General features: G+C 44.5%; 1 protein-coding gene and 1 non-coding gene across 2 annotated transcripts; one reads left to right on the top strand and one right to left on the bottom strand.

Annotated features, from left to right (window-relative positions):
* Positions 1-1,767: 1,767 nt before the first annotated feature.
* LOC119180452 (U1 spliceosomal RNA) lies at positions 1,768-1,931 on the top strand. Its single transcript, XR_005111042.2, has one exon. It is a non-coding gene; the product is annotated as a U1 spliceosomal RNA (small nuclear RNA).
* A 4,166-nt stretch (positions 1,932-6,097) lies between these two features.
* Positions 6,098-14,149, bottom strand: LOC119179888 (mannose-1-phosphate guanyltransferase alpha-A-like). Its single transcript, XM_075869744.1, has 2 exons — positions 12,608-14,149; positions 6,098-6,396 (listed from the first exon to the last, which is right to left on the bottom strand). Exon 1 carries the CDS (start codon positions 13,876-13,878, stop codon positions 12,610-12,612), a length of 1,269 nt encoding a protein of 422 aa, XP_075725859.1. The 5' UTR covers positions 13,879-14,149; the 3' UTR covers positions 6,098-6,396; positions 12,608-12,609.
* Between the last annotated feature and the right edge of the window lie 752 nt (positions 14,150-14,901).

Here is a 14,901-nt window from a genome sequence, read left to right as displayed (position 1 = left end):
AGATGAATATAAGATAATTTTGGGACATTAAATCCTTACATTATAATTACATGTCGGTCTCAGTGAACGGGTGGTGGTCATTAGTGCCCTTTGCTTGGTTATGGAGTCTCTGTATGTGCTACAAGATCATCTAAAGGTAGCTTATACGACAACTTAATTTGGTTAGATACGACAGCACCCTCTGTTCAATACAGAAGGAACTGCTAGCACTGCATACAAAGTGGGAAGGTAGAGTAAAAGGGCTGCATGTGACGTAATTCAGCAAAACAGCTGATGCGTTGGCTTGCGATATGGGAAAAACTACCGGAGACACACCAACAATTAAGTACTATATGGCTGCCAGTGTAGTGATATGGCAACGAGGAGCGTTAAGAAGAAAGCCTGATAGGTGGAGAGAATTTATATTTTGGACAGTAGCAATAAAGAAAGAAAAATGGCACTGAGTTAAGTACTGAAAGGGTAAGAACCATGTAAGGTCCGAGGCGTTTTATGATTATTCAAGGGGGAGCGCTTAATTGCGTGAACCGAAGTCGGGTTGCCTCGGAATGTGTAGTTATTAAGCGAGATTCAGTAACAAAGAACAATGCACGTGCTGTGGGGAAGCTAAGGAAACTGCGCAGCACATTCTGATTAAATGCGGAGATACTCGTATCCATGCCGGTACACCTTTGTGCATGAGTCTACAGAATAAGCTTTGGGTTATAGGGACAACAAGTAATGAAAGGCTGCATGCACATGTCCAAGATAGATAAAACTGTAAAAGGCAATTGTTATACAGATTTTAGGAAACTCTGTGCTTATACATGGTAGACGAAAATCAGAAGGATTGATTCATAGATTCATTTTCTGTACTTGCACAGAGAGAAACAAATAAAGAAAGAAAGAAACAGCTTCATTGAGTTTCAGCAGTTCACGCCCTAGCGAGAATTTGGCGACTTCACTTCGCGACCGCCAAAGGACAAAAATACATAACAATAAAAGTACATCATGCAGATGTGAGGGTAGGATCTGGGTTAAGAATTCGTTCTCTTTTTATGCTTGTATCTATACAATTGAAGTAGCAAGGCACTGGGCAAACCTAATATTCAGAAACTACTCAACGTATGATGGATGCACAACTTTGCCGATGGAACAGCGTCGTCATACGCACGTTGCTGATCAAAGAACAGCCGATAATGTGTCACTTTCATGATTAATTGTTCTTCGTTGCTAGAGAACCACAAGCATTCATTTGGCACAGTGACGAGATGGCACACACACGTAGCTACCGTGCCCGACGTCCACGATGACGCTCCGTTTAATCTCTCTGAAGCAATCTTTTCGTATTGCAGACAGCCGTTTCTTACATAAACACACGAGTTACATAATCAGCGTATTCGGCACGCTAACGCACCACACACACAAAAAAATGCCTACACCAGTGCTACACAACACACCGAGATATATCTATGAATCTACCGTTAGCAATAACTCTAAGAGAAGTAGCATGTTGCGCCACCACCAGTCAGCAAAATGAAACTTGACGTTCAACTTGCTAAAACACAACTGAATCGCACAACTTTTTGAAATTTTTAAACTTTATTTGAAGAAAACACAACTCGATTAGTTAAAGAAAATGTGTCAAATACATATATCTAAAGAAAACACTTCAGTTCAAGAAGAGTGAAAATACAATTATTGCAAACTTTGTCAAATGAAGCCCTGCGTCACTGGATATGTTAGGCGCGTCCGAATGGATGGGATCACCAAGCACAACCGTTTTAAGGCATACTTACCTGGTGCCGGGATTACCGTGATCATCTAGGCGGTGTCCCCAGAAAGAGGCGCGGGCATTGCACTGCGCTCGTGCTGACTTCTGCCACTACCCCAAACTGGGGCAGATGGGGCATGCAATTTTTGGTAGTGGGGGACTGCGTTCGCGCTATCCCCCTACAATGAAATCGAAAATCAGAACTTGCAAGTAAGTTGGCGGTCACAGTGCCGCTGAAGTAGCGAGCTGCTGTTGAAAGTGTTGGTGTCATATTTGATATTTACCCTTAGCGACGTGCTAAAGTCGTCTATGATGTAGTATGCGCCGTCGCGAATACGTGGGAAGGTGTATGAGGGGGAACCACGGAGAAATAGTCACACTATACGATCACGGCTATCCCGGGGGACAGAAATAGTCACAGTTTCGCCAAAAGGGCGCAGCAATTAACATATTCTTATGTTTTACGAAGCGAGGCTAGTCACAGTTTCGCCAAAAGGGCGCAGCAATTAACATATTCTTATGTTTTACGAAGCGAGGCTAGCATTTTTAGGAGCAATATTGCGCATGCTAAGTAACCAAGTTTCCTGCGGCACGGCCACAGTAGATGACCACAAGGCGTAGTGACGGCATTGATGAGAAGCGCTTCCGTCCGCAGCGCATGGTGGTAGTCGTGTGTCGCCGCTGGTGGCAGTTTGTTGTGCAGTAGTGTGAAGGGCAGATAACGTGGGAGGTAAACGGCTGCAGTCGACGATAGATTATGCACTGATGTCACACAGGCTGTATGATAGGCCCAGGGGAATGCACATATATGAATGTGGCTCCAGAAGTCTGGGTAGTGATCACAAACGTATCACGCTAAGTTTTGGTAGAGGAATGAAAGTGGGAAGGAGACAAGATGAGCAACTACAGGGAAATATTCATTCAGAAAGGCAAATAGAAATATGTATTTACTAAATAAATTGAGAAAGTAATCACTAAGGATATATGTAGGGTTCAACGTCCCAAAACCACCATATGATGTTGAGAGACGCCGTAGTGGAGGACTCCGGAAATTTCGACCACCTGGGGTTCTTTAAAATGCACCCAAATTTGAGCACACGGGCCTATAACATTTCCGCCTCCATCGGAAATGCAGCCGCTGCCCGCGACCTGAATCACTGAGAATAATAAAACAGTGTGGACGAACACGAATCTAATTACACTGCTTGAGTTAGAGTTGCTAAGGCACGTGACAAGTCAACCCGGAAAAGTAGATACAAACCCAAGAGTTGGTGGGATGAGGAAGTTAAGAGAGCGATAGGAAAACGTCAGGAAGGCTCTAGGGAACACAGACATATGCCGGGGCTTGGAATGTTTCAGTCAAATGGTCTCCCTACTCGTCGCCTTCTCACCGGTCTCCGGTAGCGCGGCGCATTCCAGTGGCAGGCTGATGGGCCCTGCTCTCGGTGCTCTGCCCCCCACTCCTCAGTGCCCTGCCCCTCTACTAGGGTACCTCTACTCCTGTTCTCTCAATGGAATTCACCATAAGCAGCAGAGTGAACCGACTGATATGATGTTGAAAGAAAATGGGATGTCTTTCTAAGCTGTAGAAGGGAAGCATCCCTTCTGATCAATGAAAATATCAGAAGAAAGGGGGCTCAGTGGCTGGCAGAAGTACATAAATAGGATAGAAAGGCAGCTGCAAAGTTTTGGAACCATCTAAAATCCCTAAGAAATGAGACAAGTCTAGAGCAGAGGTTTATAACTACAGCTCAAGGTGTTAGGCTAGAAGGGGACGACACTATTGAATATATATGAACAAGGCTGACAGAAAATTTCAACAAAGAAGTGCCTTATGCGCCTTAATAGACAAGGATGGATCAATTCGCGCAGTGGCTCCATTTTCACGAGAGTGGGAAAAGGCTGAAAAGCGGGTTCTTATAATAGTACACCAACAGGCCCTGATGGCATCATCCCAATTATGCTGATAAAGGCATGGGTTCCAAGTCTAAGCAGACTTCAAGAGAGGCAGTGAGCAAAACAATAATCGGTGGTGAAGTCCCCAATGGATGTAAACTTAGCAGGTTGAGCATGATCTATAAAGGAAAGGGGGACAAAGATGACATAAACAACTACCGTCCTATAACAGTGACATCAGTGGTCTACAGGCTGGCGAAGCAGATTATAAAGGAAAGACTGCAGGCATGGATAGAGGATGAGGGGGTGCTGGGGGAACTGCAGAATGGGTTTCGAAAAACACAGGAGGTTGGAAGGCATGCAATCTGTTCTCACTGATGCAGTGCATCGAAATAGCAGAAAAGGAACACAAACCCCTGTGGCTAGCATTTTTGAATATCAGGGGAGCGTACAATAGCGTGGTGCAAGAGAATTGTGGGGAATACTGGACACACTAGGTGTAGAAGATGGAGTCACTAATCTTTTAAAGTATATCTATAAAAGTAACAAGGCAGTTATATAGTAGGAAAAACTGGTATACAAGCCCACAAAGATAAAAGGGGGCTTAGGCCGGGGTGTCCTCTTTCACCCTTGTTATTCATGGTGCACAAACAGGATATCGAGGCCAAATTAGAACGGAGTGGACTTGGCTTCAGCCTCTCTTTCATTAAACAAGGAAAACTCATTGAACAGGCACTACCAGCATTGATGTACGCAGGTCTTCTTTTTGTTATTGTTTCCCTAATGCCCATGGTGCATACACACTGTGGGGGATTGGCCAAGAATTGAGTGGTTTTATAAATTATTGCACAGTTCTAGAATAATGGAGATTTCATAATATAAAGATTACCGATGACCAAGGAAATTGTTGTGCTTGATCTAAAGCATATAATTATTTAAATAAACAAAAAAGTGTATTCTTAAATTAGAGCAATGCTATGAATTTTAATATGTTGTACACACGTTACGATAATAATACAGATTGATATTGTGCTAATGGCTGACAACAAGGAAGATTTGCAAGCATTGATAGACATCTGCGGTAATGAGCGTGATAGGTTAGATTTGAGATTCAGTAATGAAAAATCAGCAGTCATGATTTTTAACGATAATGAAGGTATTGAACTGGAGGTCAAGCTAGAGATAATGGATAAATACAAATATCTCGGCATATGTATAAGCAATGGGGCCAAGTACCCAAGGGAACACGAAAGATACGTAACAACTAGAGGTAACAGGAATGCAGCAGTGATGAAAAATAGGGCACTGTGGAATTACAATAGGTGTGATGTTGTGAGAGGAATTTGGAAAGGGGTTGTGGTTACGTTCGGCCATGCGGTCTTGTGCATGAGAGCAGAGGTTTAAACAAGATTAGAAATTAAGCAACGTGGAATAGGTAGGCTTGCTTTAATACAGTAAATCAGGGAATACAAGGTGACATGGGATGGACATATCATATTCGCGGGCAGGGAAGCTTTGACAGCAAGATCAAACTTGAGAAGCGATTGAGAAAAATAGGGGAGGAGCGTTGGACGAGGAAGGGTTTCAGCTATTTCGTAGGAAGGTTTTCGCTTATTGGTACATGAGGAATGTCGATACAAGATGGATGAAACCAGCCATAAAATTGACGCGTAATACTTAAAAAACAGCAGGGGGCCAAACCAAGAACTATCAGTTAAGAAGGAAGTTGAAAGAAACGGAGACCGACAAGTGGAAAATAGGTGTGATTTAGAAGTCTGCTCTAGAGATCTATCGAACTTTTAAGCAGAAAATTGCCATGGAAAAAATCTATGATAATTCTCGAGGTAGTTCTCTACGGCTTGAGGCCAGGACGTGTTGTGAACCGAGACTTATCGGGCCTGATACGGGTAGACATGGTATGCAGTGCGTGTGGAGAGGACGAGGAAACTGCCGAACACTTGATAATGTTCTGTAAAGGGCTTGAGGAAGATGGCGCAGAGTTTTTCAAAGCACTAGGGCAACTGGCGTTTAGGGACGCGACATTACATTCCAGCACCGTTGCATGGATGGATGTGGCTGTACCCTTTAGATCGGGCGGCGGCTGACGCCACCTAGCCGTAATACTTAGTGAACCACCAACTAGATTTATCTTTTTTTGTCCCTTTAAATAGTGAAGTATAGGACTGGTGCTTTGCAGTGAATGGTTTAATTTTCGCTCGTACCTTGACTGACTTTCAAGGATTCAAGGATTATCACTCTAGGATTATGAATGTGCTAGAAATTGAAGTCATTGCATAGTGGGGAGTACACCGAGCACTCGAAAAGTTGAGCTGGGTCCGACTTTGCTTTCACCTCTGATGACAGACAGTACTGTGGTGTAACTGTGCTTGCAGATGACTTAACAGGACAGATTTTGTCTGCTTTAGGATAAGTGAAAGCGAAAACACCTAATGCAGCAAAATGTATTTGCATTTTTTTATTCAAAGCAAATATGAAGTCTCCGTAGGAGCAGGTTTGCTCTAGCAATTCATGGGTTCATTTTACATTTTCAAATGTTAGCAAAGGTTATGTTCCACAACAGTTTCTTGACAAGCAGGATGAGAAATCAATGTATACTTAGCACCTTCAGAAACAGTCTAGAAAGGCCGATGCTGTCCTCATTGCAGTACTTGTTCACACTGAGTCAAGCAGCAGTACCCAGCTGCGTTCCAGCTTCGGTCACCGATCCACATTGCTTCAGGGGCCAGCCTCTAAGTGGGCAAGGAGAGAACAAAATGGATTTTGAATTCTGAACTCAGCAACCTGCTGTCTAGAGACATTTTCACTAGTTTTTAGGTGTATCAACATCGCAACGCAAGTCGTAGAGAAGGCATGACATTGAGTACAAGCACCAACAACTGCACAAGCGGCTATATCAAAGACTGAACTCATGAAATGGAAGCGTAAGGAGGTTTGCACTGTTAAAAAAGCCATGCTCTCAATTATGAAGATTTATAGCACTTGGCTTATCCAGGTACTGCTTTTTATTTCACTGTCTAGTTGCACTGAGGATGAAACCAATCAGGCAGTCCAAATTGACATACAAACTCTTACAATAACATGTATTTATTTATAAATGAACTGATATAGATGAAAGAATGGTTGCTGTGCCAACACATAGGTACTCCACAGACAAGACCCCTTTATCCTTTCAGTCACTTTGGCGTAGAGATAACAATCGTGGGCTTACGCGTGATCGCAAGTCATCACGAAAGGTTGTGGTAGTGTCCGGCTGCACAATTGCATCAGTTGTATACTGAGGACCAGATGTACTTCGCACCTCCAGTTCAATCAAGGGTGTTTAACAGACAGGAGTTGAGAGAAAGAAGCACTGGTTCACGAAAAGGGCTAACTAGATGCAGGCCAACAATCACAGTCATCTTTTTCTTTTCTTTTGCACGAGTTACATGTCCACCATCTTCCTTACAAAATAAATAAAATGCTTAGTGCATTCTTTGCATTATTATCTTGTTTTTGTTACTTTTTTACACTTTTTACATGCGCATTGTACTGGTTTCCTGAGCCTCTTTCAGTTTTATATAGAGGTTATAACTCAGAGAGATCATTGAAGGCTTTTGATGAATAAAATACATTCGAGGTAACGAAAGTTTTCCATAACTAGTGCAAATACGTATGCCAGTCATTCATAACTCGGGCAAGTTTTAAAGATTTTCAAGGGTGTAAAGCAGCATCCCACGTAAATATCTTGCTTTATAAATATGTTTATAAAACACCATCAATAGGTTTAATGCACTACAAGTACAAAAAAGTTGGTTAGAAATGTGCATTTGTGATCATGTTCCGAGAATCAACAAAACTAGACTAAATGCACCTGTTAGAACAGTCGTAATACTAAATTGGTAAAACTCCATTCTTCCATTTTACTTCTTTACAGCCTTTGGTGAACTGCTCATTCCAATAGTTTTTGTAGTTCTATAAATTAAAATAATGATACTGCTATGCACGCAGACTTTTTTAGTTTGGTGCGACGAGGTGTCTCCCACAAAAGCTGCCAGCACCACTCAAGGCAGGCCGCACAGCAATGTTTGGGAAGCTTCATAATTGTTTCACATTGTTTCATTAAGACTACACAAAAGATGTCCCTAGCAAAGCTTATGTGAGCCTATGCAAGCACCAGCGATAACTCTGGTAGGTTTGATACCAGTCTTACACCATAGGGCACAATGTACCAATCATCAAATTATCGACATACGTCCAATCTTATCGCTGCTATCAGTCTACAGCGTGTACTGCTTCTACTTGGACTTTTAGAGTGAAAGATATTATGAAATCACAACAATGGCCATCTTCAGTGCCATTGTTGTCCACCGCCACTGAAATGCCACTGCGTAAAAAAATAGAGAAAACAAAAGATGAAAATATACACAAGATAGAACGGCGTTGGAACCTGCAGGCTCTCCATGGCAGCGCTTAATTCTACCATGAATCCATGCTGGTGTTTGAAACTCCATTGCAAAAGACCCTACAAAGACTTCATATTGAGAACGAACCAGGTTAACATACGTAAGTAATGCAGCGTGGTAAATGAGTAAGTTAACAAACACGCATCACATAATGCAAGTTGTGCAACTAATGAGTCTTTGAATGCTTCCAACCTATAACAAAAGGCTCAGCTATAATCCAGCGTCATCGGCCACATCATCTACATATTGCGCATAATACTTTTCAGGTGTGTCAAAGGCTCCACTCTTCTTCCAGAATGACGAATAATTATATTTTGAAGCCTTCTTTTTTTTAATGCGACAAAGACTTGCTTTTAAGGTATAATATTTTGCTAAATGTGTGCTGCTAGGCCAGTGTTGAGTATGAAGTGAAGTAGTGTCTTGTGGAATCTGTTTTCATGTATCCAGCGGTTGTAACTGTGTATCGCTATAGCGAAGACCAACTTGAGCGAGGTGACGGAAGCGTTCTGGCTGCAACCCTTTACACGTCCATAAAAAGTGGTATGTATCTGCTTGCATCGCTGGACAAAAGGTGGTATGCATCTGCTTGCACCCCTGGAGGGGGACAATACGGAAACGTATCACCAACTCGTAAACGTGACCAGTTCTATGACAATATAACAGTCGGTGTAAGGGCCACCCCTGCCCAAAGCCTTCTAAGCACAACCCCCTCTGCCCTAGTAAGGTGAGGGTAGAGAGAGCAGACACACGGCGGAATGAGGGCACGTGTATCCTTCCTTCATTATTCCACAAAAGTTATGGTGATTTATAGGGTAATGGGTACCTCGTAAGCTTACTTGTACTAGTTTCCAAGGAAGTTTATGAGGCCACCATGATCTGTTTCCTCAGAAGGTCAATCAAGTTCGTTCTCTCTTTCACATTAACATATGTAATATCGAGTGGTATATAGGAGAGTGTAAAATGACTGTTCATCACATAGTGCGAGCATAAAGACTTCATGATCCGTTTCCTCAGGACCTCAACCAAGTTCTCTCTTTCTCACATTAGTGCATGTAATAGTTCTAGGAGAGTATAAAATCACTGTGCGCCATACAATGCGAATTACATAACTAGTGAGTTGTATAAACCTTCCTGCCCATTACAGAGGGTTCGGTCATAATTCTTCATTGTCATCAGTTACTGCATGTGCGCTTAATACTTTACAAACATGTAGCGGGTACCTCACTTTTCTGCAGGATGGTTAATAATGGTATAGTGGGTGCTTCCCAACTTAAAAAAAGTTATGGTTTATGATGTCCGGGTACCTGGCAAGTGTATTTCAGCTAGTTTTCCCAGAAAAGTTTAAAACAGGCCCCAATTAAAAGACCGCTCTTTCAGTTTTCAATGCAACTGTGCTTTCCCCACAGGCCTGGCGTTCATTTTACAGCAAATGTTAAACTTACTGTAACATGGCTGTCTGAAACAGATATGATAAATATTAGGGGCGCAAAATATTAAGGAAAGATATGCTTAAGGAATTGAACAGTGCTCTATTCCACTCAATTCTCAAATCCAATAGTTCATATTTCAAATACTAAATATTCTTTTGAAGCTTTCGAATAACCAGCAACACCGAATAAAGCTCAAAGGACAATACGCCGAAACAGTGAGGGACAACTTTTCTAATTTTTATAACCAAATTGAGCAGATACATGCAGCCCATGTACATATGAGAATATTGGGGCAATATTGATCACAAAATGTGATGAAAGTAATGCAACAGTGCGGTGTTCTCAGAGCAGTGCTGTGGTGGTGTCGCAGGTGAGTGATTGAAATAGCTTCATTAGGTCCACAATAAACGTGAGTTAACTTAATGTCACCTTGCTAAGCCCACTCGGGAACGGTGAGGATAAACCTGACCACCCTCGGGCGGGCCCTATGGACGGCTAGAGTTTAAGAAATGAAGTCCTGGGCCTTAATCAGCTTGTTCATTGTGACAGGTAGTGTAAAAGCAGCGGTGTAACACGACAGCGACACCACACAATGGACATGTGCACAACGAAAAGAAAGACGACTTTGGCGGGGCACGGCATGTGGTGAGCGGACGTGAGAAATCGGGCAAAACCCAGTGAGAAGCTGGTATGGAGACAGAGAAGAGGACTACAGGCTAGAACATGAGGAAGTGAGACCCGGAGAAGCCAGAGCGACACGACACTGGTGCCAGGGTCCGTACAGTCGCGTTTCGGGGGCGAGTACGAAGGGCCCGACAGCGTGGAAGGGTCTCTATAACCAGTCGCTCGCAGTTCCTGCTGCAACCAGCTTTGCCCGTTTTGACCAAGAGGCTGCAACCTTCTCGTGGCCGACGTACGTGGACAACGAGATCGCCGGCCTACCGTGCCTGCCTGGGACCCTCAAACCACGACATCTCAGCCTGCCTGCCTCCTCGTGTGCCCCACGAGCGCTTGTGCCACCTACTCAACGTCGCCGCACTGACTGCTCCCTCCTGGCCAACGCAAGCATTACAACTGGTGATATTGATCTTTTTTTCCTTAAACGGTACACAGAACTTCATCGTTCAGGCATCGCCGATTGTGGTAGTTGTGGTAGTTATAACGTGTCTATAACTTGAATCTGTTTTTTTCGCGTGGCTATAAAGTTTTTTTCGTATAGTTAGAAAATGGCTCCTCTCTTTCCCAGTTCGAGGTCTTGCCTCAAGAGAAACTATATGGAACAAAAACTTACATAACACAAGAGAAAGCCATTTTTTGCATAAAACTACAGTATCACCTTGGCGAGAGTCATCAACCCACTGTCTGCATGATAATATCTATGAAGATCTTAACTAATTAAAATCGAATAATGTTTAGACATCACATTTATTCAATAGTTGTTGACCACCTTGAGACTATAGTCATTGCAATACTTAATCCTGCTGTTACAAAATATTTAGAAGGCACTAGCAAGTGCTGTATACGAGCTTGCTTCAGGGGTATTGCGGACTGATTATGAGTAATTGTTAGGTTCTTTTGTTAAACTGGGTTCCCGCTCGTTTACATAACGAAAACTCAAGGGTTTTCAAGGACTTTTAAGTCTATGTGTGTGAATTTTCAAGGATCGCATTGTCTGTGACAAACTCAGTTGACCTTTCTCGACGGGAGAACAGAGACTTGAAACAACTAGAATTCACCGAAAAAGGGTAACAACGCTAGAGAAATCACCGGAAACATGGCTCCTATGAAACTTTCTTTCTAGACAACTTTCAGTTATAGTTTCTAAAAGTTACATAGATAATTGCTTTCAGTACGGCACAAAATCCAAACTTTTTTCAGTATGACACAACATGCAAGATAAGATAGGTAAAATTAAGGAGTAGTTTAATACGTCACTCCTTGCTGCTTTTCCTGAATCTTCAAATCAATGTCCACTATCTCTTGCTGCTTGGTGTTGACAGTGTTTCTGAGGCTGTTTGTCTTTATGATGCATGTCAGGTCACTAAAGTTGCCTCTGCCCCTCTTGCATGTGAGTTTGATGTAGCTGCTAATTTGTTCACAATATCTTCTTGTTTCAGTTTCTTTTTTGTAAAAGTTCTGACCTCTTCCTCAATACAACATTTTTTTCTCATCTTCTTGCGAGTTTCCAAACATACACAGTGTTGTCCACCGTGGCGGGGTAGTCGTTATGGTGCTTGGCTGCAGACCTGATGGTTATGGGTTCAATTCTGGCTGTGGGGGTCACATTTCGATAGAGGCGAAATGGTAGAGGCCTGTGCAGCGTGTGACATCAGCGCATGTTCACTGAACACCGGATGGGCAACATTTACGGAGCCTTCCACTATGGCGTCTCTCAGCTGAAATTTACACCGTATCATTGTAAAGCAATAGCAAGACCACGACCTCCTTATAAAATATAAAAACGAGGTCATCAGCAAGACCAAATGTTGAAAAATGTGTACATCATTCACTGCAATTTACGAGAGTAGTCTGAATACGATGGCAAGATTACACGAAATCAGCGAACAGGTGAGCAGCTAGTGGTGTAACATTTCCCGATAGATGGGCAGACAGTTTATATAAGAAACGATTTGAAGTTGTTTCTGTGCAACACCTGGTATAAATTCAAACTTGCCCGAGCTCAAGAGATCCCGGACCAAGGGCACCTCTCCAAAGCTACCTTCTAAGTAAAGAACTTTATTCTTTATCTCTAACCAGGTGTCAAAACAGTGATGCATACCCTGTATTAGCAAAAAATGGCTTGGCATTCTTAGGAAGTTTGTACACCAGAAAAATGAATCATACTGTCAGCCATGCCCACAGAGAACATGTGTGATTGCTCCGCCCCTCACATTGGTGTCCACGTACGCCTGTGTTCCCTCCGACAACAAACCACAGTGTGCCATTTATCCTAAGTCGTTCATGTTTAATTCCCAAATGCCACAAACACAGTTTATAGCAAACCATAAAAATGTTTTCCTTTTCACAAGCTAGCTTTCATCTATAGTGCCTCCAGGCTATAGGCTCACCCTTAAAGGATTATCTCATTTTTGTAGCTTTGAGCTAGGTCCTTGTGAGGTAGTACGATGGAATTGAGCACAATGACCTCTGCAGGCACACTGACATGGCAGCCCAGCACTGTGATCGAAGGATTCAGGCGACCATCGGCATTGAACAGCGGCACATTCTCCATTTTGGCAAAGGGCCGGTCCGGGTTGGGGTCACAGGGTGTTCCTTCTACGCGGCTCCAGGCGCCGACCGAACTGTCGAGGCCCACAATGGAATGAAGGACAAGCGCGTGGTCGCAGACAGTGGCGTTGGCGAGTACCAACGATTCGCGGATGCGCACACCGGCTCCGATGCGCGCCCCGGGTCCGACGGACACGTTCGGCCCGAGTGTGGCGCTGGGGTCCACGCACGCTGACGGGTGCACGAACACGTCGCCCAATATTGTGGGCCCGTCGGGCCGCGGCGGCGCTAGACGTTCCGGGTGCTCCAGGCGGTAGAGCTCGAGGTAGTGCCTGTTGGCGTAGATGGCTGATCCGGCCGTTTTGAGCTGACTCCACCAGCGATTCGTCTGAAAGACGTGCAGCTGTCGGCCGGCGGCAGCCAGCGGCGCCAGCACGTCGCGCTCCAAGCTGAGCGCGTCAAGACTGTCGCCCTCTCGAGCGTGTCGGTCGCGCAGCGCTGCCCCAGTCCTCTGAAACACGTCCGGGCTGCACAGGTAGACGCCACAGTTTATTACGGCGCTTACGAATGTGGAAGGCTTCTCGACGTAGTGCAGCACCTGATGCGTCGCCTTGTCTTCGACTATGCAGCCGTAGCTCAGCGATTGTTGGCGCGTTGCCTCGGTGGCCAGCACGGTGACCAGGTTGCTTGCGGGCAGCGACCGGTGGAATTCCAACATTTCTGACAACGGGAAATGACCACATACGTCACCGTGGATAAGCAGAAAGGCCTCTGGATCGCCCCTGCGAATCTGGTCGCGGAAGTGGTGAATGCCGCCAGCCGTGCCCAGTGCCGCGTACTCCTGGAGGTAGCGCACTGGCAAGCCGTACTCGCGGCTGGCACTTTTCACAAACCTCGTCAAGTCTGCATCGTCGGCTGGGTAGAAGCCGATGAGCAAAACCTCACGCACGCCTGGCAGACCACAGCATGCCTCGACCAAATGTTGCATCATCGGGCGGCCTGCGACCGGGAATAGTGGTTTCGGGATGTCGAAAGAGAGCGGTCGAAAACGCGTGCCCTTTTGAGGCCCTCCGATTAGAATTACGGCTTTCAGCATCCCTGCAGTCTTCATGGGCACTAGCTGGCAGTTCCAATACGTAGCGCTGCGCTAGCTCTTGTCAGCAAGAGGTCACGCAGACGGCTGGCACATTTTCAGCTCCGAACTGCAAGAGCTACAAACACAATACACAAAAACAGTGCAGTTGCTATGGCGATTGTTTACACAACGTACAATCTCGCGTCAAAAGTACCGGAAGTCGCGCAAACCACTGATATGTTACAAATAAAAATGATGGCGTTGTCAGATAGGAAGGAAACGCGGCGCCGAAGGCGCTTTGTCTCAGAGTCACACATAACTCATCAACCCATCATCATCCATACGACTGTTTACAAAGGCGAGCGGATAAACCCTCCCCCCCCCCCCCCCAATGCACTGCGCCAGGTCATAGCCTCCTCTATAACTTTGTGCCCGAGCGGTCGGTCCCTCAGCGCCGTCCCCCGAGCTATTATGGGATGCGAGCGCTCCTGGCGGAGCGCCGAGGCGCAAAACGAGAGAATGGATGGCAGCTATGGAGAAAAAACCGGCTTTGAGTAACTACCGAAAGGGCAAAAATGAAATAAGGAGGGAGGCATTTTACGATAATTCAAGGGGAAGCGCTTTACTGTTTGAAGCGAGATCGGGTTGCCTTAGAACGCGTAGTTATAAAGCAAGATTCAGTAAAGAAGAAGAACAATGCACATGCTGCGGGAAAGATAAGGAAACGGCGGAGCATGTTCTGATTGAATGTGGAGATATCCACCCAGGTGTACGTTTGGGCACGAGCCTACAGGAAGCCTTGGGTTTTAGGGACAACAATGGAAAGCTGAACACACCCGCGATTGAAATAAGTAAGAGACGGTTAGAGTATTGGTGGCAGAAAATTAGAGAGAAAGGACAAAAATAAATATTGGAAAAATAAAATATGGACAGTGTGCCGTAAATGGCAGAGAACTTAAGCTGAAAATTTACCTTTTTTTCCATTAAGATAGAATGACGAGTGCGACGAGTGTGACTGACAAACACGACTTGGCAAAAGATTTTCATGTCAAACCATTG

This window comes from Rhipicephalus microplus, chromosome 7 (assembly GCF_043290135.1).
Source record: "Rhipicephalus microplus isolate Deutch F79 chromosome 7, USDA_Rmic, whole genome shotgun sequence".
Lineage (NCBI taxonomy): Eukaryota > Metazoa > Arthropoda > Arachnida > Ixodida > Ixodidae > Rhipicephalus > Rhipicephalus microplus.
This window is presented reverse-complemented; position numbering and strand designations above follow the sequence as displayed.